The sequence below is a fragment of the Enhydra lutris genome, unplaced genomic scaffold, assembly GCF_002288905.1.
Source record: "Enhydra lutris kenyoni isolate GAN:26980312 unplaced genomic scaffold, ASM228890v2 scaffoldscaffold39, whole genome shotgun sequence".
Classification (NCBI taxonomy): Eukaryota; Metazoa; Chordata; class Mammalia; order Carnivora; family Mustelidae; genus Enhydra; species Enhydra lutris.
Window position 1 is genome coordinate 24,902,202 of NW_019154123.1, and position 25,591 is coordinate 24,927,792.

The following is a 25,591-nucleotide window of genomic DNA, read 5'->3' on the forward strand; positions in this document are numbered from 1 at the left end:
TGCTTTCCTCCGAGGGAACTGGGCTGCCAGGCCCCTAATATTTGTTCTCCTTCCCAGCTCCATGATGGAACCCACAGGAGATCACAGGCTTGCTGCCTGAGAGCTTCTTCCCTTCTTCACTGCCTTATTTAATGTATTTTAATGGGTTTAGATTTTCCTCATAGGAATATCCATTTAAACATCCTTTCCTTATGTAACTCAGTTGTTGCTGGGTTTGGCTTTGTGTGTGTGTGTTTTTAAAAGCATTTTGTTTTGTTTTGTTTTTTTCTTTTCTTTAAGAATAATCTCAGAGGTTTGAGTTGGATTTCCAGAGACTTGGGTCAGGTCTCTACAATTCTAAGTAATATAAATTTGAACAAATTATTTATCCTTTTAAGCTTTCAATTCTGGATTTGGCTAGAATGGGGTGTTGGGGTGGAATGGTGGTTGAATTATAATCTTCAGACAACTGTGACCCTCCTTCTTTCTAAACCTGCCCTACCTGTCCTGAATGTGCATCTTTACCCATGGGTACCTTCACATAGGATGGGCAAGAGCTTCTTTGTTATATTAACAGGGACTATAACAGTGAGGCAGGCAGTGCTGTGTTGTAGATGGAAGGAGAATGTCCTTTTTTTTTTTTAAAATATGAAATACTGTTGACACACAGTGGTGTATTAGTTTCAAATATATTAACAATGATTTGATAGTTCTGTATATTACATAGTGCTCACCATGAAAAGTGTGGTTGCCATCTGTCACAATACAAAGTTATTAGTGTTATTGACTATATTCCCTATGCTGTACTTTTCTTCCCTGTCACTTATTTTTCTATAACTGGAAGTTATACCTCTTAACCCCCTTCACCTGGTTTCACCCATCCCCCCACTCCCTTCCCCTCTGGCGACCACCAATTTGTTGTCTGAATTTATCAGTCTGTTTCTGGTTGGTTGGTTGGTTTTGCTTGTTTGTTTTGTTTTTTTAGATATATAAGTGAAGTCATATGGTATTTGTCTTTCTCTGACTGGCTTATTGCACTTAGCATTATACTCTCTAGATCCATCCATGTTGTTGCAAATGGTAAGATCTCTTTATGACTTTATGGCGGAGTAATATTCCATTGTGTACACACACCACATCTTCTTTATCCATTCATCTGTCGACGGACACTTGGGTTGCTTTCATATCTTGGCTACTGTAAATAATGTAGTACACATAGGGGTGCATGTATCTTACCAAATTAGTGTTTTCATATTCTTTGGGTAAATACCCAGTAGTGGAATTACTAGAGCATATGGAATTTCTATTTTAATTTTTGGATGAACCTCCCTACTCTTTCCATAGTGGCTGCACCAGTTTGTATTCCCCTAATATTCTTATTTCTCCTAAAATGTTTATGTCCTGAAACTCCAAAGATCGTTCTTCTGTAACTAGAAATATTAAGCAGAAAAATTTTTTTCATACCTGTAGGCAGTACTCTTGTTACACTTTGTGCTGTTTGCTCTCTTTTAGAAGTCTAAGGTACAGCTGCCTTTCTCCTGATTGAGTCCCCACGTAAAATAACGAAAAGTTCCAAATTCAGTTTTGAATTGCTGATCCGTATGTGTGAGCTTAGAATTCCACACTGTTGAAGGCAGTTAAGGATCTTTGTAATGTAATATTTGTTTCTGCCCAGGGTATGAAACCACATTGTTACAGGCCCAGAAAAACCTTTTTGTCTCAGATCTTTACGAGGTTTTATCTCCAGGGATTTCAGAAGATCATTTTCAAAGCGTTTGCATTTTCTACCCATTGTCAGGGTCAAAGATCTTAGTAATTCTTCCTTACAGTGAGTAGAATTACATATTTCTAGTTACTTAAATAAGAGTGAACATTTTCAGAATTTATTATAAAATGTTTTGAATTCCTACAAAATCTTTGTAATGTTTTTTATCTAACTGAAAAATTATGAGTAATACATATGCATTGTTGAAAATTTGGAAAATACAGCTGAAGCTTAAAAGAAAAAAAGTTACCCTTTCCCTTCCCATTGAGAGATGCCCACTGCTGGTATTTTCTCTAGCCTTCCAGGCTTTCAACATAATGCATGCATAAATATTCTTACTCACAAAAGTGTCGTTGCATTTTATATGCTGCTTTGTAACTTGCTTCCCCCCCCCCATTTAATGTAACATGCATATCTTATTGTGACGTTAAATATTCCTCTTCATCGTTTTTAATGATGCACTAGTATTCCATTGTGCGGGATGAACTCATCTATTTACCTAATGCCTTGTTGTTGCCAGAAAGCTGCATTTTGTAATCTCCTTTTATTTTCTTTATTATTCAAAAGAGAAAAACCTCTAATTTTCTTCTGTGGAAACTGGTTAGAGAAGCAAATCATTTTAATCAAAATATGCTCTGTCATTGCACTTCTCTGCAGTCCCTCAAAGATTTGCTTTTTCCGGAACATCATTGACTCTCGTTGGAAGAAAGGTCTCCAACTCTGCTTTACACCAAGTCTCTCCGTTAGCACGGTTGTGACCGTTTGTCTTTGTACATTTATTGTATTTATTTAAGAAAACAGTTATATATTGCCTAATAACATGCCAGGTGCTATTCTTAGGGTTTTTACAAATACAGACGATCTGTTTAGCTTGTAACCTCCTGGGGCTCTGGGGCTCGTTTCCTCTGTATGCTTCTGTGCCCACAGTGGACTCCTGGGCGCTTGGACAGCAGCAGGGCTGGGGAAAGAGATTAGCGGGTGTGGGTTAACCCTGCGTTACCCTAACAAGCAGCTAGATCCCCATCTGGCCAAGCTGGGCTGTGAGAAAACAACCACAACCACCCCCAAGACCAAACCACTCCATAAATCCCATGAAGGGGCAGCCTCACTCAGCCACGTGGGATGAGATTAGCTCCTTGCAGTCTTTGAATGGTTCAGGCAGAGCTAAAAGCGAAGCTGTTGGCCTGATGCTGACTACTTCCTCCCACTAAGTGGCCTTGGGAAAGCTGTGTGCTCCCCATGGGGCCTCTGTTTCCCCATCTGTCACATGGGGGGATGGTACAGATTGTCGCAGTCCTCCAGCTCCTGACTGGCTGTAACTGACTACATGTCCCTCAGCTCAGGTCAGCCCGTGGGGCTTCTGAAGTGCCCGTCCACCCTCTCCGGCCGAGGTGCTCCCCCACCCAGCGGATGCTGACTCCCCATTGTGTTCTTTCATGCCTGACGTGCCTGACCTGCCATGTTCTCTGTTTGTGCCTCAGGACTTCAGACGGCTCCTGAAAAAGGAAGACAAGCCACTTCTCATGATGTTTTATGCTCCCTGTGAGTGATCTTTCTCCTCCCCTTCAGACTTGTGGAGGGACAGCTGGGGGGTGGGAGGCAGGGGACTGGGAACTCTCCTCAGCTTCCTGAAAGTGCAAAGTGTGTCCCTCACCCTGCTCTCTCTGCTTCTTTGCCTTTTCACCTGGCTCCTCCCTTCCTGCTGTCCGCATCAGTTTGTCTCTCACTAGAATGTGTCCTTCTGCCCTCCTCGCCCTGAGCTCCACCCAGTGACAGCACAGGTCTCCTCTCCAGATCCTCCCACCGGCTCCCCTTCCCACCCCCCCTGCACCTAGGGGGCCTGAAGCCCTTTCCCCCCAGCTTCCTGCCTGGCGGAGCCTTGTGCTCCTGGAGCCCTGCCTCCGTCTTGGTGTCCTCTCCGAGGTGCTGCTGCTGCTGCTCACCCTGCTGAGGCTGGCTGGCCTCCCGGGGCAGCTGTTCACCCAGCAGAGCTGCTGGGGCTGCCTTCGAGGCGTGGGGGGATTGGGACCACGGAGGAAAGGGCCCCAAATTCCGGTTCAGTCTCTAGATGAGACAGGAGGCCACAGGAATAGCAGGAAGACTGTGGAGATGACAACCAGAAGACCTAGGTTCTAATCCCAGCTGTGCCACCAGCGAACCGGGTGACCTTGGTCAAATCCTTCACTTCTCTGCCCCTCAGTTGCTATTTCTATAAGAAAGAGGGTTGGATCAGAGCAATGGCTTTCGGAATTTGTGACTGTATTTCATAGTATTCATGTAAAAATATTTTTCGGGACACCTGTGTGGCTCAGTCGGTGAAGTGTCTACCTTCAGCTCTGGTCATGATCCCGGGGTCCTGGGATCGAGTCCCACATCGGGCTCCCTGCTCAGGAGGGAGCCTTGCTTCCACCTCTGATTGCCGCTCCCCCTGCTTATGCTCTCTTTCTGACAAATAAATGAATAAAATTTTTAAAAAACCATAAAAAAATATTTTTCATTGTAGCCTAGCACTGTAAGTATACACAAATTATATATATATATATATATATATATATATATATATACACACACATATATACTATTTATGCACAAATGATATATATGCATAAATTACAGAATTTGTGTATACTTATAGTACATAAGCTGAAACAATTTTATAAAACCATACTTAAACCCTTACTACTTGCCATCCACTCTGCCAGATGCAGTACACACTATTTTCTTTTTCTGTTTTGTTTCATTTAGAAGTTATTGGTTTTTCCTACTATTTCATAACCCTCTAATAAAGTGTCCACAAACTGTGGCCCATGGACTGTCCACCTTTTTGGTAAGTTAACTTTTGTTGGAACATAGACATGTTCATTTGTTTACGCCTTGTCTATGGCTACTTTCAGGCCAAGCAGAGTTGAGTCCTTGACAGTATGTTCTGCAAAGCCTCAAATACTGCGCCTGGGCCACCCCTGTGATCTGATGGGTCCCAACCCACTAACTGAAAATCCTCAGATTATAGCCTATGGGAGGCCCCTAGTGACTCTGTGTTCAACATATGCCCTTCAGGAAACCAACAGCCCGAAGGCTGGGGCCATGCGTGGTGGGAGGGCAGTGTGCCGTAGCCTGTCTGTGGCTTGGATGAGGCTCAGAAGCTATGGCATTAGAGTTCTGTTTAGTTTTTGGTTGGTTGGTTTGTTTTTTCCACTTTGGAACTACTGTGTTTATTTCAATAGTATGCATAAGACACAGTGTAGGTGCTCAAATCAATTATATATTACCCCGCCTAGACTGGATTTCTGCCTAGAAATCCATGGCATATGGCACATTTTCTTTTTCCTTTTTTTTTTAATTATGTAAGTTTCAGGCATACCAGTTATAATTTGACTTCTGCATATACAGCAAAGTGATCACCCCCAAAAGGCTAGCTACCATCCATCACCCCACAGTGGACTCCCTTCACCCACGCCCAAGCCTCTTTCCCCTCTGGTAACCACTGAACTGTTTTCTGTACCTAGGAGTTTGCTTTTTTTGCTTTTTTTTTTTTTTAAAGATTTTTATTTATTTGCAGAGAGAGAGCACAAGTAGGCAGAGTGGCAGGCAGAGGGATGGGGAGAAACAGGCTCTCTGCTGAGCAGGGCCCGATGCAGGGCTCGATCCCAGGACCCTGAGATCATGACATGAGCCGAAGGCAGCCGCTTAACCAACTGAGCCACCCAGGTGCCGCTGTTTTTGTTTTTTTTTTTTTAATTCCACATGGAAGTAAAGTTACGTTTTTTCTTCTTTCTCCCTCCAACTTATTTCATTTAGCATAATGCCGTCAAAGTCTATCCATGTTGTTGCAGGGGGCAAGAGTTCATTCTTCTTTATTGCTGAGTAGTATTCTGTTGTACATATATCCCAGATTTCTTTATCCATTCATCCATTGATGCTTATGTAAGTTGTTTCCATATCTTGGCTATTGTAAATAATGCTGAACTAAACGTGGAGGTCCATATAGCTTTTCAAATTAATGTTTCTTTATTCTTCAGGTAAATACCCAGTAGTGAAACAGCTGGGTCATATGGTAGTTCTAGTCTTCATTTTTGGAGGGATCTCCATACAGTTTTTCATAGTGGCTGCACTAATTTACATTCTGAACAACATTGTACAAGGCTTCCTTTTTCTCCACATCTTTGCCAAAACTTGTTATTCCTTATCTTTTTTTTTTTTTTAAGATTTTATTTATTTATTTGATGGACAGATCTCAAATAGGCTGAGAGGCAGGCAGAAAGAGAGGGGGAAGCAGGCTCCCTGTTGAGCAGAGAGCCCGATGCGGGGCTCGATCCCAGGACCCTGGGATCATGACCTGAGCTGAAGGCAGAGGCTTTAACCCACTGAACCACCCAGGCGCCCCATATTTCTTATCTTTTTGATAAAAGCCATTCTGACAGGTGTGAGGTGATATATCATTATGGTTTTGATTTGCATTTCCCTGATGATTAGTGATGTTGAGCATCTTTTCTTACTCTCTTCTGGCCATCTCTATATCTTCTTCAGAGAAATGTCTGTGCAGATCCTCTGCCCATTTTTTAATCGGGTTGTTTGGGGTTTTTTTTGTTGTTGTTGCTGAGTTTTATGAGTTCTTTATATATTTTAGATATTAACCCCTGATCAGATATATGATTTGCAAATATCTTCTTCTATTCTGTAGGTTGCCTTTTCATTTTGATGATAGTTTCCTTCAGTATACAGAAGCTTTTTAGTTTGAAGTAGTCCCATTTGTCTATTTTTGCTTTTATTTTCCTTACCTTTGGAGTCTGTGCCATAAACACGTAGCTAAGATTCATGTCAGGGAGTTTACTGCCTACATTTTCTGCTGAGAATTTTATGGTTTCAGGTCTTGTGTTCAAGTCTCTAATCCACTTGGAGTTAATTTTTGTGTATGGGGTAAGATAGTGGTCTAGTAGTTTCACTCTTTTGCATGTGGCTGTCCAGTTTTCTCAACACCACTTATTAAAGGGCCTGTTGTTTCTCTTTTATATGATCTTGACTCCTTCATTATCAATTAATTATCTATGTATGTGTGGGTTTATCTCTGAACTCTCAATTCTTTTCCTTTGATCTGTGTATCTGTTTTTATCCCAGTACCATATTGTTTTGATTATTATGGCTTTGCAGTATAGTTTGAAACCAGGGAGCATGATACTGCCAGCTTTGTTGTTCTTTTGTATGTTTTGACTATTTGGGATCTTTTGCAGCTCATAAATATTTGAGAATTATTTATTCTAGTTCTGTGAAATATGCCATTGGAATTCTGATAAGGTTGGCATTGAATCTATAGTTTGCTTTGGGTAGTATAGACATTTTAACAATATTAATTCTTCTAATCTATGAGTGTGGAATATCTTTTCATTTATTTGTGTCATCTTCAATTTCTTTTGTCAATATCTTATAGTCTTCAGTATATGTACAGGTCTTTTACCTCCTTGGTTAAGTTTATTCTTAGATATATTATTCTTTTTGATGCAATTCTAAATGTGATTGTTTTCTTTATTTCTCTTTCTGATAGTCTGTTATTAGTGTATGGAAATGCCACAGATTTCTGTAGATTGATTTTGTATCCTGTGACTTTACTGAATTTACTTATTACTTCTAACAGTTTTTGGGTGGAGTTTTTAGGGTTTTCTATATATAGTATCATATCATCTGCAAATAGTGACAGTTTTACTTCTTCCTTTCTGATTTGGATGCCTTTCATTTCTTTTTCTTGCTGAATTGCTGTGGCTAGGATTTCCAATAATGTGTTGAATAAAAGTGGCAAGAGTGGGCATACTTGTCTTGTTCTTGATCTTAGAGGAATAGCTTTTAGCTTTTTCCTGTTGAGTATGATGTTAGCTGTGGGTTTGTCGTGTATGGCCTTTATTATGTTGAGGTATATTTTCTTTATACCCACTTTGTTGAAGGTTTTTATCATAAACAGAAGTTGAATTTTACTGAGTGCTTTTTCTTTATCTGTCGGGATGATCTTGTGATTTTTATCCTTCATTTTGTTGACATGGTGTATCATGTTGATTGATTTGCAGGTATTGAACTATCCTTGCATCCCTGCAGTAAATCTTACTTGATTGTGTTGGGTGATCTTTTTAATGTTGAATTTGGTTTGCTAATATTTTGTTGAGGATTTTTACATCTGTGTTCATCAAGGATATCAGCCTATAATTTTCCCTTTTTGTGGTGTCCTTCTCTGGTTTTGGTATGAGAATAATTTTGGCTTCGTAAAATGTGTTTGGTATTCCCCTCCTCTTCAATTTTTTGGAAGAGTTTGAGAAGAATAGGTATTAAATCTTTAAATGTTTGGAAGATTCATTAGTGAAGCCATCTGGTCCTGGACTTTTGTTTGTTGACAGGTTTTTGATTACTGATTCAGTCTCATTGCTAGTAATTGGTCTATTCAGGTTGGTTTTCTGTTTCTTACTGATTTAGTCTTACAAGATTTTATGTTTTTTTTTTTTTTAAGATTTTATTTATTTATTTGACAGAGAGAGAGAGAGATCACAAGTAGGCAGAGTAGCTGGCAGGGGTGGGGGAAGCAGGCTCCCCGCTGAGCAGAGAGCCCGATGCAGGGCTCGATCCCAGGACCCTGGGATCATGACCTGAGCCGAAGGCACAGGCTTAACCCACTGAGCCACCCAGGTGCCCCGAAGATTGTATGTTTTTAAGAATTTATGTATTTCTTCTAGATTGTCCAGTTTGTTGGTGACCAATCATCCATACTAGTCTCTTATGATCCTTTGTATTTCTGTGATGTGAGTCGTAACTTCTCATTTCAGGTCTGTTTACTCTTGAAAGCTGGTCTTAAATCCCCCTTCTTGAGAAGTTCTTTGAGCAGAGACTCCTCCCATTTCCACCTGAGTGATCATGCCTCCCTGGATGGCTGTCCTTCTAGGAGGATCTGGTGGTTCTGCCTGACTTGGACCTATGGTTTATTCACCATGACAATAGCCTCTCCGATACCCCTGTTGATTGCCAGGTGTCCCTCTAACCCAGCCTCTTCTCAGACACCTTGCTTGCCTATAGAAGGGAGGTCCTGTTGTCCCACTTGTTGTTAGAGCTGGCTCTGCTCAGAATGATCTGCACTTTAACCCTGGGTCATTCTCTTCATTAATGTTCACTGGTTGGCTTACCCCCTTTTTGTTTCTCCTTGGAAGGACATTATTAACGGCCCAGCTGCGAGTTGCCCCAGGAATTGTCCTGCCTACCCAGCCCTTGAGGACAGGGCCTCTTATGGTTCATCTCAGAACACTTCAGAACTCAAGGCACTGGTTAAATGAGACTAAAACTGAGTACATATCGATACATAGTACGTGTCACAAGGCAGGATCATGGTTCAGTTGTGTGGGTTTCAGGATAATGACACTAGTTGACCACTTAAAAGAGTAGCTCCCTAGCAGTTTGTATTAGAATATGCGAGCCATCTCTCCCTAGCCCTTCCCCAGGCTGTCTGGCAGTGGGCCCATCCTTCTCACCACAGCAGGCAGAGAGGCAAACATAGTTATTGTCTTTATAGAATGGAAAGCTGGGGTAGGAGAAGTTAGACCCCTTGTTGGGGTCACAGAGCAATTAGTAGTTGGGGAAGGAGGGAGAAAACTTGGAGCTGTTAAGTTCGGTTCTTGGAGGATTCAGATTGGACGGCCTCCTGGGTCCCAGGTAACCCCAGGACTCTCTTTCGTGGTTGTTTTGATCGGAACAAACTTGTGCTTTTATTATACTAGTCCACTCAAGCCTTCATGGCTTCATAATTCAGCTTATTGCTGGAAACACCAGATCCCTAAATGCGAAGTCTTTTAGGACTCTGATCCTTTGATCGTGTTTGGGGTGAATGAACCCAAAGGCATTGGGAGGCTTTACTTGTGACAAAGAATCAAGGTCCTCAGGACCTACTGCCTATTCAGTGAATGTTTGTTGACTGAATTAGTGAGCAAATAAAAGAGTGACTACTATAACTCTGGGGATTTGAGAGTGACAGTTAGTCTTATTTCTTCCCCTGCCTCTCACTTGAATCCATTGAGAGATAAATTCAGATAGGGATCACAGTCCCATCTCTATTTTTGGTGAGGTTAAATTGGAAACTGGCTGGCCTGGAGCTTCCTATTACTCTTCCTATCACCTCTTCACCTCACTAACTTCTTCTTCCAGAACTGCCGAGCTCCACCCACGGGGAGCTGGGAGGGTGTGGAGTTGGGAGGGCATGGCGGCGGGTAAGGTCGCTGCCGCTGCAGAGGGTCATAGCTGGACGAGAGACGCCACCCCTGTGGGGACAGTTCATAAATTAGGCTCCTGATAGATGAACATGGCCCAGGGGGTGTCTGACTCTCACCCCCTCATCCGGTCACCAGGTAAAGGGTGGGTGAAAGCAAATGCCCCCCACCCCCATTCTTTTTCCCTCCCGAGAGTGACAGCCTGTGTCCACTGTGGAGGAGTGTCCCCCACCCTCCGAAATTACTCTGCTCTCCTGCCCCCCACAGATGCAGCAGGGACATACATTCAGGTCTTGTGTTCATAGTGCTGCCCTGCTGGGTGTCAGGCACTGTCCTTAAGCCTGCGGGACAGGTGCTGTCCCCACTGCACAGATGGTAAAGCTAAGGCTCAGACCACGTGGCCGGCCTTTCAGAGGCAGCAAATGGCCAAGGGGAGGCACAGGCCTGGGTCTCCTACTCTCCTCAGAGCCGAGCTTCTTACTCTTCTGTGTGGCCTATTGTCCCTACTGTGTGGCATCCAGCATGGGGCACAGGCACCTGGCCGAGGCGCCCTTGTTGTCCCTGTGTCCAGCCTCTGTGCTGTCCCACAGTGGGAACAGTGTCCCCTGCAAATGTCATGTTCCTTTCTTCATGACACTTGTGGGGGTGGTGCTGTGTGGGCTGCTGGAGAGAGGTACCTCTCATGTCTCCTAAGGGCAGAAGCGGTGGGCTTGTGCTGCGTGCTGGCCTGGCAACAGCTCCTACTCTCCTGAGTCTCCCGGAGTCTAAGCCTGAACTAATGGCATGAGCCTGAGCCCACGCTTCATATGCTGGCATGTGTCCAGTGTGTGTCCGCCGGTCTGCCAGGCCGGCATGTCAGGGAGGGACTGTGGGCACTTCGGGGACGCCATGTCAGAATAGCCTGCGTTACATGTGGTCCAGTAGAATTGGTTCTGGGGAGGTTCCTGAGGCCCCGGGGTAGCTTGGACCTGCTCACAGTTCTGCAGTGTCTGTGTGTGGCCCAGTGGGGAAGAGCACCTCTCTGATCAGTATCACTCTGCCTGAGGTCTGCTGTGCGTTAGCTAACATGGATTAGAGCTTATCGGCCTGCTGCCGCGTGGCCCTGTCCTACGGTGTCATGTTGAGATGAGATCTAGCCTGACATGGGGTTCTAGGCAGCTTTGGTGTCTGCGGCCTTTGGGTTGCATCTCAAAGCCTTTTTGTAGCAGAGCGGCTGTCAGAAAGAGGAACAGCCTGTCATGTCAGAATTCCTTATGTCTGAAGAAATCTGCGCGTGTGTCCTGGGGGACTCAGTGCTGAAATGTGGACTGCTCCGACTGATGCGGGATGGGGCAAGCTTCTAAATCAAGGTCACTCAGAAGTAGTCGTGGATCTTTGGAGCCTGACTCTCTGGGCCCTGTGTCCCCCAAGGCTTGGGGGACCTTCAGTGTCCTGGGAGAGGAGTGTGACCATGGTAGACCACAGAACCCCACAGAAGGCTGAGCTGACCTCATAGGATTGTCTGATGTCAGAGCTGGAGGGGCCCTGAGGTTGTGTGCTCCAACCCTCCTCATTTGCTAGAAGGAGCCATCGGCCAGAGAGGACAGGTGACCTGTCCAGGGCCATGCAGTGCATGATGGGAAGATGGGCACTCAGGAGCACCAATCCTGGCCTGGCGCTCCACTCACTGCCCAGCTGTTCTTGTGGGTGGAAGGAAAAGGGCTGTGGAAATCCAAAGCTCATCGTCTCGGTGGCTGGACCATTTTCTTCCTGATGGCATGTGGTTCATGTTCATTTGTAGCCCCTGACTGGGCAGTGAAGGGAGGCTGTTAACTGAGCTTTCCTGTCTCCATTCTGGTTCCTGGAATTCCTGGTGAACTCCTGATCAGCCCTAAATTATTCCCTGCTTTGCTCTTCTCCAGCCATGTCATATTTGCTTAGGCCCATGTTTGATGAGGGACTGCTGGGCTGTATCCTATTTTATGCCATCGAGACTGTACGCTCTTTGGAGAGCCAGGCCTCTGCCTCCCATTCTTTCTGTGTTCCCAGGCCCTGGGGTGGCCCTGCCCTTCTGCAGGCTGGGTGAATGTTTGCTGCCAGAGGTCAGCCTGGGGGAGGGCAGGGGACAGGGGCCTGGTACCCGGTGTAACGGCATCTGCTTTCTCTCCCACCTGTGACCAGGGTGCAGCATGTGCAAGAGGATGATGCCACATTTCCAGAAGGCTGCCACCCAGCTGCGAGGCCAATTTGTAAGTGAGGCCCATGGGCCTGGCAGGGCTGCTGGCTCACCCGGAAAGTTGTGGGAGGAGGGGTTCAGGGCAGGAGGAGGGGGAGGGCGGGTAAAAATTGTGAGCACAACCCCTCCTGCTACTGCCTCTGTTCCATGCGCCTGTGACCTAGACCTATCCTTGATGGATGGTAAGAACTCTGCAGAGTTGCTGAGACCGGGAGAATCTGGTGCCTGTCCAACCAAGGCCAGTGACGCAATAGCCAGGAAACCAGCAAGAAGCACAGGTGGAATTGATGGGTGACCAGGGGCCATCAGCAGACCATCAGGGCTCCAGAATGATGGGGGCTAGGCGCCAAGGTGGGCTGAGGCTCTTGGTGCTGGGTAGCCCAGTGGTAAAGAAAGGGGCGTGGTAACCAGTGGTGGGCCCAAAGTACAAGCGGGTTCAGGGGCAGTTCCCTGCCAGGCTTGCCAAGGCTCTGGCTCCTGTGCTGTGGGATGACCATGGAAATGACAGCAGGAAGAAGCAGTCCAGACAGGAAGCTGGAGGCCTGAGCTTACAGGCACTCTCTGAAGGAGGGGGTGCAGAGTGTGGAGGGATGGGAATCCGACAGGAGGCAGGGTTGTCTTGGGGTTGCCCACCTTTCAGGAACAGGAGGGGGAAGAGGAGTCACTGAGGAAACGGTCCTCAAGAAGGAAGAGCAGCCAGGATGGTGCAGGAAGGGCAGGGAAGCCGGGCAGTCAGCGCTCACCAAGCTGAGGACCCCTCACTGATGGTCTTGGTTATCTCTGTGTGGCCCCCACCTGCTGACCTTGTCTCTTTTCTACCATGTGGTCTGGTCAGTTTTGCATGTATCCTGAGCCACAGAGATTTGGGGTTTTGTTTTGGTTTGGTTTGGTTTGGTTTCTGTTGGTGGCAACAGAAAAAGAGCTGCTGGCTCCTCCAGGGAGCATGGAAAAATTCATACACGTCTTATGAAAAGGTTGTGGGGAGGCGAGCCATCGTGACGGAGCCAGCCAGAGTCCCTTGAAGGGAGTTCTGAGGCCTTAAATCTGAATCACGATATTTACAGATCAAATTAAGTTGGTGATTAGTTCAAAGTCAATTTAAAAAGTTGACATGGCAGCACCTGGGCATAGTGACAGCCCTGCCAGCCAAGCTGGCTGCAGGATTGGGTTGCAGAGAACTGGTGCTTTCTCTCTTGACCTCATTTTGGGGCGACACCAAGGTCGACACCTGCTTGTTTCTCACTAATGAATTTTGAGCAACTCGCGTAGAGATGTTTGGCCTTGGGGCACAGATACATCACTTGGGGGGGAAGTTTCACTTTGCATTTTGGGGCCTCAGTAGATGGCATATTTCACGATTATTTCGCCTGGAGAAAAGACTTAAATACCCAGTGTTCTGCCTGCCCACACATACCCTTAGAAAAGTCCTTGACTCCACTTCTTGGCTCTGTGGTGTTGTGGAAGTCAAACAACTCTAGCCCCAGTCAAATCACAAACGCCTGGCCAGCTCTGTCAGAGCAGGTGAGGTCCTGGGGCCAGTCTTATGCAACATCTGGAAGATTCTCCGCCAACGGTACATCTCCCTGCTGAGCTCAGTGTTCTTCCCAACCCCTCCTGTGCTCCCACAGAGCTTGTCCCTGCCATGCATGGCCAGGTCTGCTTGTCTTCGCTTTTATTCCAGATCACGTTCACCCGTTGGTACTAATTGATTTTCTCACTGTAGTGTGAGCTTCTTGAGCACTAGGTCTCTGTTTGGTTTGTGTCTAGTTCTTCAGCACAAGCACAGGGCCAAGCTCAGAGTGGTGCCCCGTATGTGTTGATGAATGAATGAATGAGTGTGTGGCTTAACCCTCCTGGGGACGTTGTATTTTAAGCTCTGCATTTATATAAAAAGTGATGTTCCCCCTTTTTAAGATTTTATTTACTTATTTATTTGAGAGAGAGAGAGTGGAGGGAGGGGCATAGGGAGAGAGAATCTCAAGCAGACCCTGCACTTGGTCCCATGACCCTGAGATCATAATTTGATCCAAAACCAAGATTTGGATGCTCAACCGACTGAGCCATCCAAGTGCCCTGATGTTCCTCCTTTTTAAAGGAATTCAGAGCATCAGTTATTAAGGACAGAGACAAAGTGGGATGGATGTTTGTGGGATGAGGGCTCTCCCATTAGCCTTGGGCTCATATGAGGCTCTTTCTCAAGATTAGCCTTGAAAATTACTTGTTTTAAGGGTACTTGCTTCCCAAAAAATGAAACAAACAAACAAAAAAACCCAAACAAGCAGTATATGCTTCTCCTGCCTGGACCCAAGTTCAGAAACATGAAAAGTGACCCTTCCAGTTCCCTAGACAACATTACAGAAAATTCAGTAGGATTGTCCGGGTGCCTGGAGAGCCTGGCTGATCAAGCCCAGCTTTGGCCAGGTGTTAGTTACGTTGGCCTAAGGCATCTGTGTTGTGTGAGCTCATTCATTGCCTCACTTCTGTGTCTTCTTGCTTGGGGTACGTTTATACAAAACGTTTCTTAGGAAAGCACCTTCAGAAAATTCTCAGCCTTTCCCAGCTCCATAACTGGGGAAAGATGTGGCCGCACACACACAGCCCACTGCAGGAAGCTCCTGGAGTCAGGGGCTCATGGTACAGCCATAGCTCCCCAGAAAGAGGGTGACCAGAAGCGTGATGCCTTAGTGTCCTCACGTACAGGGCAGAGATGGATGGTAGGCCCCTGAAATCAAACACTTGCCCCCTCACCACTGCTGCAAGCAAGCTGGACTAGCACCTCCGGTCTCCTCTTCGTTTCCTTCATCTGTGAACCCTTTTGGGCAAGCCGTGTCTGTGGCAAGGGTCAGAAACCTTCCTCCTCTACAGATTTCTTGGGACATATTCAACTTGATGATGTCTTTAAGATGGAAGCCAGGCCAGGTCAGCGATGCTCATCAGCCATTGCCATTTTCCAGACTCAGATCGGCCTCTCTTTGGCTGTCATTAACATCTGCTGACTCATCGGTGTCTGTCCGGTGTACTGCTGCTAATTGACGTCCTCGTCAGCAGCTGTTGCTGCTCCCTCTCTGAGCAACTTTCAGAGCCTCTCCCCATCTGCCTCCTCTTCCCAGCTTTGCTAGTAACTGAGGTCCACACTGAGTCTTTTTTTTTTTTTTTTTAGAATTTATTTATTTGACAGAGAGTGAGAGAAGGAGAGAGAGCACAAGTGGGGGGGAGCAGCAGAGGAAGAGGGGGAAGCAGGTTCCCTGCTGAGCAGGGAGCCCAATGCGGGACTTGATCCCAGGATCCTGAGATCATGACCTGAGCCGAAGGCAGAGGCTTAACCCACTGAGCCACCCAGGTGCCCCCACACTGAGTCTTTTGTTAACCTTGGCTGTGAGGGCTGTCTAGGTATGAACACCATGACAGGCGTCGTCATGGTGACAGACTGGGGCAGATCAGACTCTGGTGCTTGCTCTTACTACCCAGCTAGGAGATCTTGGGCAAATATACTTGGAGTCTCTGTTTCCCCATCTGTAAAATGGGGATAATGATGCAAACCCCGTCTACCTCACTAGGCTGTTGTGAAGAGTGAATGGCTGGCATGTGGAAACAGTTCTGTAACCTACAGATAATTCACAGACCCACACGACTGACTCCCTCTACTGCCCTATGCTTACCGTTCCTCCCACTCAATAAATGAGGGTGCTCCCAAGCTTCCTCATTTCAGCCTCTTTTCTTTTTAGCATGGTGGAGCAAAGGCTCGGCACTGTGTTCCTTGTTGTGATGGCCTCTCCCTCAGTGATTTTATCTATGTTCACAGTTTCAACAAAATGTAGCTCCGTGGAGCCTGAGTCCCTAAGTTCCACGACTGTGTATCAGACTCCCTGCTTGACATCTTGGTCTGCATTTTTCTCCTTTATGTCCCAAATGCAGGATGTCTAAAATAAAATTCCATGTCTTCCCATCCAGCAGACCGCCAGCTTGCTTTCATGACTTTTCCCAAGTACCCCAGGCTCCTCTGCCAACATGCCTTTTTGCTGGGGCCTCATCATACATCTCTCTCCCTCATGTCCTCTGTCTTCTCTCTGCCCACCATCCTGGGCCAGGCCTTGGTTAGCCCACACAGGGTGATTGCCAGAGACTGCTGACTTTTCTCCCTGACCCGTGACTTGCCCCTTACACCCTGACCTGTTTAGATTTAAAAAAGAAAAGGGGGTAGGTTGGTTCCTTGGTGGCTCAGTCAGTTGAGCGTCCAGCTCTTGGTTTCGTCTCAGGTCATGATCCCAGGGTCCTGGGATGAGCCCCGCTCAGCGGGGAGTCTGCTGTTCCCTCTCCTCTGCCCCTACCCCCACTTGTGCTCTCTCTGTCTCTCTCTCAAATTAAATCTTAGAAAAAAACAAAATGCAGCTAGAAAAGCCTCCAGCACCTCCTGAATAAAGTCCTGGTTTCTTAGGCATTAAAGCCTTTTCCAGATTGAGCTCAGTGAACCTATCACCCTTCTCTTCCTACCCCCTTCTGTGTCTTACAGTCCTGTTAAACCGGCATATTCCCTGTTTCTTGGGCTGCGTCTTGTTTTGTCTCACTTCCATGTCTGTGGAAATCTTACCCTCCCCTGAGCACCAGCTTCCATCTTGTTCCTGTGGGATCGTGAGGCACAAGCACGTGTGGTTCTAAGTCAGGACTTGTGACCTTAACTTTTAAGCTGAGACCAGCTTTTGCCTCGTGACCTTAACTTTTAAGCTGAGACCAGCTTTTGCCTCATTTGGCTTTATGGACTCCAGAAAGTGTTTGTACATAGTTTTTAAAAAAATATTTGTCTCGGGGCACCTGGGTGGTACAATCAGGTAAGCAAGCATCTGACTTCAGCTTAATTCATAATCTTGGGGTCTAGGGATAGAGCCCTGAATCAGGTTCCTTGCTCAGCAGGGAGACTGCTTCTCCCTCTCCCTGCCACTCTCCCTGCTTTGTGTGCTGTCTCTCTCTCTGTCAAATAAATAGATAAAATCATTAAAAAACATTTACCTAGTTAATAAGTATCCCCAAGAAGCAAAGGGTACTAAAAACACTCAGAGAATTAAAAGTTCATCACAAGCAAAGGTGGTTTGGAAAGGCTGCACAGGAAGGTAGAATTTGATTTACCTTCAAGGATGAATCAATTTTTGGTAGAAATTGAGAGGTTAGAGTGGGCATCCTAAGCAAAAGGACTAGAAGACACAAAGTAACGGCCAGGGGAACACAGCATGTGTTCAACAAATCTGGGCAGAATCACAGAGCTTCTCAGTAGTATTAATGAAAACAGGTAACATTTTTTTTTATTAATTTCTTTTTTAAATTTAAATTCAATTAACTAACATAGTGATATGTTAGTTATAGAGATAGAGGTCAGTGATTCATCAGTCTTATATAATACCCAGTGCTCATTATATCACATGCCCTCCTTAATGCCTGTCACCCAGTTACCCCATCTCCCTCCCTCTGCTCCAGCAACCCTTAGTTTGTGTCCTGTGATTTCGTCTTGTTTTATTTTTCCCTCCCTTCCCCTCTGATCCTGTTTGTTTCTTAAATTCCTCATATCAGTGAGATCATATGATAATTGTCTTTCTTTGATCAACTTATTTCACTTAGCATAATACCCTCTAGTTCCATCCACATCATTGGAAATGGCAAGATTTCCATTGTATATATGTACCACATCTTCTTTATCCATTCATCTATCGATGGACATCTGGGCTCTTTCATAGTTCAGCTACTGTGGACATTAACAGCTAACACATTTTGAGAGCTGTAGATACCTTGAGTGTTGAGGATCCCTTCCCTTTACCATCTCCCAGCAATCACAGAACATGGCTGCTGATGAGGAAACTAAGGCACACAGGCAACCGACTTGTTCAAGGAAATGCATTTATTGAGTGGGGAATTAGGACCCAAACGCAACACCCTGATGCCTGTGCCCAAGCGTCCTAGCCACGATGGTATACCCCTATCTGCCGGGTCCCTGAGATGACAGGCAGTCCAGCTTCCTCCCTGTGCAGCCGTGTCAGACTGTCCCATTCCTGGGATCCTAGCAGGTGCACGGTTAAGGGTTTTGTAGGAAAGAAAAACTCAAAAATGAGATAGGGACCATATGGTCTCTGAGTATGGAATTAGATGCTAGCCCGTATTCTGTGGGATTGAAAGGTTTTGTGCGGGAAAGTGATATCACAAACAAGGAGGACATGGAAGATTAATCTCGTGGTGGATGTGTGCCCACACTAGGGAGATCAATTAGAATAAAAACAGAACTTTAAAGTAGACGATTATTACTGGAACAGGCTGCTGAATCAGTCTGGGGAAATGAGCAGAATGGCCATTAGAGGGTCCCAGGGCTTCTAGTAAGTTCTATTTCAGGCTTATTCTCGTTGCAGCATCCCACAGATGGGGCAAAATCAGTGATTTAGTAAGCATTAATTGTGTGCCTACTGTATGCCAGGCATTGTGCTAGATACCTAAAATAGTTGGGAAGATGTGTTTAGGTGCCTCTAGGGATGACACTGCCCAAGGCTCAGGTGACTTCCATCACTGGGAGAATTTGGTGGGAAATCAAGAACTTGGTGGTTCTGAACTTCCTTTCCCCTCCCCTCCATGCTGCCTTGCTTTGTGGAGCAGTCCTCCCGTGTCTGGCCACTCCGTCGTCTTTCTCTCCAGGGACTCTGGGTTGTTCTTAGTATTTAGTAACCCAACTACTACAATTCTCCTTTCCCACCTAGGGCTATTGGATATGGGGACCCTGCAGCCAGAACAAGTTCAGACTTTGGAGGTGGTTCCACCAGGCTGTTGGGGATGGTTACAAACAGTAGGAGAGAGGCCAGGGCTCTAACAGTCCGGAGGGAGGAGAGTCAGGCGGGTAGATTGCCGCACACTCTCCTTGGCCGCACAGGAGCTGTGAGGTGTGAGGATGTTGCACACAAAACCGAGGTGGGCAGATGGGGGGCAGGCCACGAGGACGTTGTGGAGTGGCTGAGTGGTGGCTGTAACTCAGGAGTTAAGCCTGAGTTCACGTGGGCAAGGAGAAAGCTAACGCGTACTTGGATGGCAGTAGGAACTGTTTGAACTTGGTAGCAAGTCCAGGTGTCCTCAGCCCTTGGAATTTTGTTTTTGCTCTGGGTGGGCTCCCCCTGCAGGGCAAATAAAAAGAACGCCTCTCCAGAGGGCAGCTCCTGGCCCAGACCCTGTTGTCTTCCAGAGCTCGGGGCCGTCAGTCCCAGCTGGGTTAGCTTGCCTTGCTTCCCAAGTGGGATAGGTGGACAAGGCAGGGGTGTCTGCGGGGCAGAGTGTAGATAGGCCTGTTCTCCCCTTGCTCCTAGGTGCTGGCTGGGATGAACGTCTACCCCTCGGAATTTGAAAACATCAAGGAGGAGTATAATGTGCGAGGCTACCCCACCATCTGCTATTTCGAGTAAGTCCCCTGCTTCCCTTCCGATGCTCACTTGCCTCCCGGATGGCGTTTTCCCTGGCTGAGTCCACGTTGTCTGTCCACATTTCACAGGAAAGGACGGTTTCTGTTCCAGTATGACAACTATGGGTCCACAGCTGAGGACATTGTGGAGTGGCTGAAGAAGTAAGTGGGAGAGTTGCCTGGGGCGGGGGGGCAGGGTTGTGCCTAGAGGGAGGGGCCTCAGCTAGACCTCGGGCTGGCCTCCAGTCTCGGGGCTGTGGCTGGGGTTGGGAAGGAGAACCCGGAAGGGAAAGGTCCCATTGTGCTGCCCAAATAGTGGTTTCTGGGTTAGTTCTAGGAGAAGATGGGGTCTTTGTGGGTTTAGGATGTGGGAATTGGGAGGATTTGGTATGACTCTGGCCATGGTGACTGCATGTCACATAGTTCTTTTCCCCTTACTGTCTATTCTGTGATAGGGGTATTTCTCATCTAGGATGTCAGTTTTGAGAGAAACTCCCCCACAGGCCTTTCTGAAAATTGCATTGTCAATTGAACTCTTAACTTCAAATGCTACACTGTATTAGATGCTCTGAAGCTTCTAAGAAATACTCTGATACCTTAGATTTGCAGAGTGCTTTGCCATTCATGAGCACTCCCCACGGATGCTGCCTCGTGGCAACCTTGGGATCCTTGTTTGTAATGTGATTAGAGCTTCATAATGCAGAGTATCCCTTACCTGGACCCCCACCATGCTAGGCATGTGACTGGCATGTCCTTGACTGGTGTGTTGGATGGGGAGTCTGTGTCCCCCACTGTGGGAGCTGGGGAGGGGCCACCTCTCCTGGCAGCCTCCTCGGGCCATCCCAAGCACTGCTTTGAGCTCTGCCTGTCATCAGTTTGGCACTCACCGGTCCCTGCCAGTGTGTGGCTATTTGTGTGTAATTCTTGGAATAATACCAGCTAACATTTTTTTGGGCTCCACTTCATGGCTGAGCCTATTCTAAACACCATATATGGATTCTCATGGAATCCTCAGAACAGCCTGGTAAGGAAGACATTATTCTCAGCTCTATTTAATGAATGAGTAGTGGAGCACAGTGATAAGGAACTTGTCCAGGCTTTTGCCGTGGATAGGTAGCAGCACGGGACTTGTTCTGGGCGGCAGCTCCCCGGGGTTCTGGTTGGAACCCCCTTTCCCGTCCCCAGTTGCTGGCACGGTGGATATTCACTGACATCGTTCCCTGAGCAGCACAAGGTTAAAAAGAATTAGTTATGCAAAGATACGAAGGTTGAAAATGTGTATTTTCAGAATGGGAAGGAGGGTGAATTTTGTACCCACCCCCACCTCAAACAAACTGGCAGATTCTAAAAGTTGAAACTCTCAGTCTTCCGTCCTGTGGGTCCCTGGGAGATAAGACCCAACGTTAACCCTGTGTGTGCACACCATGTTTTGTTCCTTGTAAGCATTTTCGTGTCTCTGTCCCCATCGATTCCCTCGTTTCCCGCTTCTGCCCAGGAAGGCGGCCCCCTGTTCTCATGTATTCGTTGTTTTAACCTGGGTCTTCACTCCCCTGTTTTCCTTTTTCATTTGATAATAAGCATGTCCTCTCCTCCAGCCAGACACCTTTTACTCTGCTTCGGGAAAAGGTTTCAACAAATAGCAGTCCCATTTGTCACCAGAGCATAAAATCTGTCTGTCTCCCTCCCCCTTCTCTGACCTTTTCTGGTTTCAAAATATACTCCTATCTTTTGGACAGATAAGGTTTAGGTTTTTTGTTTTGTTTTGTTTTTTAAGTGTTGAGAATTGCTTGCTAACCCTACACAAGGGGAGCATGTCGGGGAGTTTCTGAGACAGGTAATTGTCTCTGTAGTGGAGCCTGGCACTCTGTCCCCCGTCCCCTCCTCTCTGCCCACCGCCACCCCAGCTCCTCCTTCAGACTCTGCTCTGGATGGAGACCTGGAGCAGCCCAGGGCTGGTGCCCCCTCGCCCACTTCCAACCTCTTCTTTTCTCCCTCTTCTCATCCATGTGGGGAGGAAATGTTAGCAGTTCCTGGTTCAGTTCTGGTCTCTAGGCTGAGAAGTTTGGTGGAGTGACTCCAAGGAGTGGGGCACAGCATCTGGGTCTCCCTTGGCAGCCCTGTTCAGCTGTCTGACCACCAGTGATCGCTGTGTCAGGGGCACTCATGGGGGCAGCTCCTCTGAAGGCATAACTATAGCCCACCCCCCCAACACAGCAAGGGTAGTGAGACCACCTCCTAAAGGACCCCCAGTGAGCCCCCTCATCTCTCACCCCAGCAAGAGCTAGGATCTGTCTGTGCTGCCAGCTGCCTTAATTTTTAAGAAAATATTTTTTGCTTTCAAGGCTCTTCAAGTGTGATATGTTATTATAGAGAAACTTAAAAGATATATATATTATATAAAATATATATTTATATATAAAATTTTTATCTATATATTTATTTAAGATTTTATTTATTTATTTGACAGAGAGAGAGGGAGAGCATAAGCAGGGGGAGCAGCAGAGGGAGAGGGAGAAGCAGACTCTCTGCTGAGCAGGGAGCCCAATGCGGGACTCCAACCCAGGACCCTGGGATCATGACCTGAGCCGAAGGCAGAGGCTTAACTGACTGAGCCACCCATGTGCTCCTAAAAATATATTTAAAGAAAAGGAAAAGCCCTTCCCTGTTCCCCACCCAAAGATAATGTGTTGTAATATTTTGGTGAATGTCCTTCAGTTTCCTCCTACGTGTATGTGATTTTTTCCCTGTGGCAGGTGTTTTAAGTCTTTACCAGTTTTGACCCACATCCTGGTAGCTGCCCATGTTCCCACCTTTCCTGCTTTCTAGCACCTCTTCCCCTGGTCTTTCTGTTGGCTGCTCAGGGCTTCCGTGTGGCCAAGTATGAAAGAATGAGCGTGGATCTGGCCTTACTGACACTCTACATGACTTTCAGTAGCCTAGGAGAGAGGAACCCAGATCTCGCCTCCCGCGCCCCCCACCCCCACCCCAGCTATGAGTGGCTGGCCACTGGGCACTTCTTGGGGCCAGGTGGAGACTTCGGGGTCTGAGTGTACAAGGACTCTGGAGTGGGTGGGTTGATCATGGCAGGTGTGCCCCCTTGTGCTCCCACTGGCTACGTTTCTCATTCTCTCCACAGGCTTCATGCTGCTGTGTTGGGCTTGGCACCTAGAGGGTGTATGCATGGTAGTCTATTTTGACTGAGCCATTGTTTCTGCCTGTGTATTTTTATTTCAGCCAGAAACGTACTGAGCACAAAGTTTGCTTGACTTATAATGCTTACTGCATCTTCTTATCTACCGCATGGGCACTGGCCTCAGATAAGGGTCTGATCTGTATGAACTCCCCAGTCTGGAGAGCCCAGGAAATCGGAGTTGCAGGGTTGGAAGGGAATAGAAACATCAGTGACTCTGCCCCTAGCAGTTTGCCTTGTCATGTTTGCATGACCTCAGAACACTCGTCGTTACCCCAGCCCCACTCAAACATCTCAGAGAACAAGACCTTCACTCATGTTGGGGGTCATCTACTCCTGCTGGAACAATTTCTGGATTTCATATAAATGATCTCTAGGAACATGCAGGTAGGACTTTACACATTCTTAAAGTATCTTCCTCTGGAGCATTGTCTGTCTAGATGTAGCAAAGAGGGAAAGAAAGGCCTCCAGATATACTGTCTTGTAGATGTTTGAAGTCAGGTTGGTTGCCTAAGCCCTGGAACTGGTGAATGGAGGAAAGGGGGCTCAAACCCAGCTCGTCTGACTCCCAGCGTTCCTCGAGTCTGCTCTGGAGAGAAGAGTCTTACTTCTGGTGACTGGTTTCTTTCTCTGGAGCTTCCACTTGTTGGCGTTGCTTCTCTTCTTCAGAGCCACAGAGAAGTTAATTTCTCTTTCTGACGCAGACTGAAATATTTGAAGATCGCTATTGTATTGCCTATGTCTTCTCTTCTCCAGGTTCCTTCAGCTGTTCTTCTCTCATTCCATCATTTATTCAGAAAGCATTCACTGGTGTGTGCTGCCTGTTCGGTGAGGAGCGGTCAGAGATCGCCCCGGTCTTCAAGGAGACAGATTGTGAAAGGTCTAAGGCAAGAATAGTGTTTGGCTTCAGACATCTACTCAGTCCTTCTCTTTGCAGTGAGCCCTCTTACCACCATGCCTAGCTTTGCAATCCTCTTTAGAAAGTTCAGCGGTTGTCTGCTGGGTAGGGGAGGGGTGTTCACCTGGCTGGTAGCCTGAGGGCCGAGCTGCTCAGGCTTTTGGTATATGCCCTTGTTTCCAGCCTCTGCCGTGGCCCTGCTTTCAGGGATGGTGCCCTGGGGTCCTTCAGAGCCTTCGCCTTTGTTCCTGATGTGGTTGTCCGGCCCTGGACCCCTGTCTGCACCTGCACCTCAGGTCTCTGCCCTCTGTTTTGCTGGGTCAACTTTTCTAGCTTCTAAAATTGCACTGACCTCTTTTCCTCTCTTCACCATCATCTTCTTTCCCGTTCCTTTTGCTCCTGTGGGTTCTTAGGTTTTTAAAGTCCTGTTTTGTTATTTTAGTGGTCTTAGAGTGTGTTCTCTGTGTTTAACTAGAAGTTTCTCAGGTGCTTTCATATGCTTGTACCGCATCTAAGCCGTGGCTTCTCCATTCTGTGCTCTTATAGGATGTTTAAAAGTTATTTTAATTTCTGAATAGATTCCATTCACTTAATTAAAATAATTCTTTAAAAGATACTTGAAAATTATACATTGAAAAGTCTCGCTTTCACCGGTTTTCTTCATCCTGTTCTACCTCCTTCCCCCTTGAGGCAACAACTTTGATTCTTTATGCAGATGCAAGCAAATACGGATGACTATTTTTTATCTCTCCCTCCTTTATGCAAAAATTAGTACACTGTGGCCTGTTCTGTGTGTCCCAGTGGTCTATCCACGTCAGTGCCTTGAGAGATTTTTTTGTTCCTCCTTATCATGCTCAGCCTCCGTTGTGTGGCTGGACTGCAGCTTACGTAACCCTTTCCTCCCAGTGAGCACTGGGTTGTTCTAGTCTTTGGCACGGCACACCGTCTGCAGTGAATGCTTCAAACGTACATAGTATTGCACGTGTGCATTTGTACTGGAACGGTAAATTCCCTGAAGTGGAATTGGTGATGTTTGGAGCCCAAGTACGGAAGCCTGGGTCTCTGGGTGCTGGTCTGGGACTATTGTCTGGCTAGGGACTCATCCCAAGGCATGATTTTGCCACCAGCACCATCTGACACTGCATGTACATGGGCTGGAAATGGTTTGCCCCCTTCCCGCTGCGTCTCTCTGCCTGGGCCTAGGAGGCCCTGCTGAGACCTCCAGCAGGGAGGGCTTCTGAAGGTGACATTGAACCTGGGCTCTCCAGCTGGTGGGGGCGGCCCACCCTGTTGTGTCAGCCATGTTCTCACTCATGATCTCTACCCTGGCTGCCGACACTGTACACATTTTTCTACAGTAAGCTCTCAAAGACAGAAAACAGTGGTTGTCTTTTCACATTTGTCATCCTAAAGGGCTTTTTCAGCACGGCAGTTAAGGGGCTCTGGCAAAGGTGCCTGGGGCAGCAAAGTGGCTGGAGCTTGTGGCCCCCAGCAGCCTTGTCCTTCCCTCTGGAGCAGTAGAGGGCCCCAGCGAGCCTCTCCCTGGAGCAGCTGGTGACGCAGCTAGCGTCTTGCAGCCTGCCGAGGTTTTCAGCCAGCAGGTGGGGAGTGGGCATCTGACCTCCAAGCCCGACTCCTCCTGCTCCAGCTCTCTGCCTCTGGGGGAGCTGGATAGCTTTGTTCCTGGTCTCTGGGAAGGACTAGTGATGTGGTATAGATGCTGTCAAGGCTAGGGTGCCTCCGACGTGCTTCCCCTTGGCCCCCCACTCTTCCTCCTCATGACCATCCTCCCACGCTGGTCAGGGAACAGGTTGCAGCACTCATGTGACAGCCCCCCCCCCTTTCCCAGCCCGGAACCCCTTTCCCCCTTCCCCCAGACTTGGTCCTTCTCAGACACTC

At 47.0% G+C, this 25,591-nt stretch overlaps 1 protein-coding gene across 1 annotated transcript in view; it reads left to right on the forward strand.

Annotated features, from left to right (window-relative positions):
- The window catches only part of LOC111155118 (protein disulfide isomerase family A member 5), a 90,121-nt gene that overhangs the window by 37,631 nt on the left and 26,899 nt on the right, over positions 1 to 25,591 (forward strand). Inside the window, exons 7-10 of the mRNA XM_022515183.1 lie at positions 3,226 to 3,286; positions 12,133 to 12,200; positions 19,513 to 19,604; positions 19,695 to 19,766. Of these exons, the coding sequence (XP_022370891.1) occupies positions 3,226 to 3,286; positions 12,133 to 12,200; positions 19,513 to 19,604; positions 19,695 to 19,766 (293 nt within the window). The remainder of the gene's footprint in view (positions 1 to 3,225; positions 3,287 to 12,132; positions 12,201 to 19,512; positions 19,605 to 19,694; positions 19,767 to 25,591) is intronic.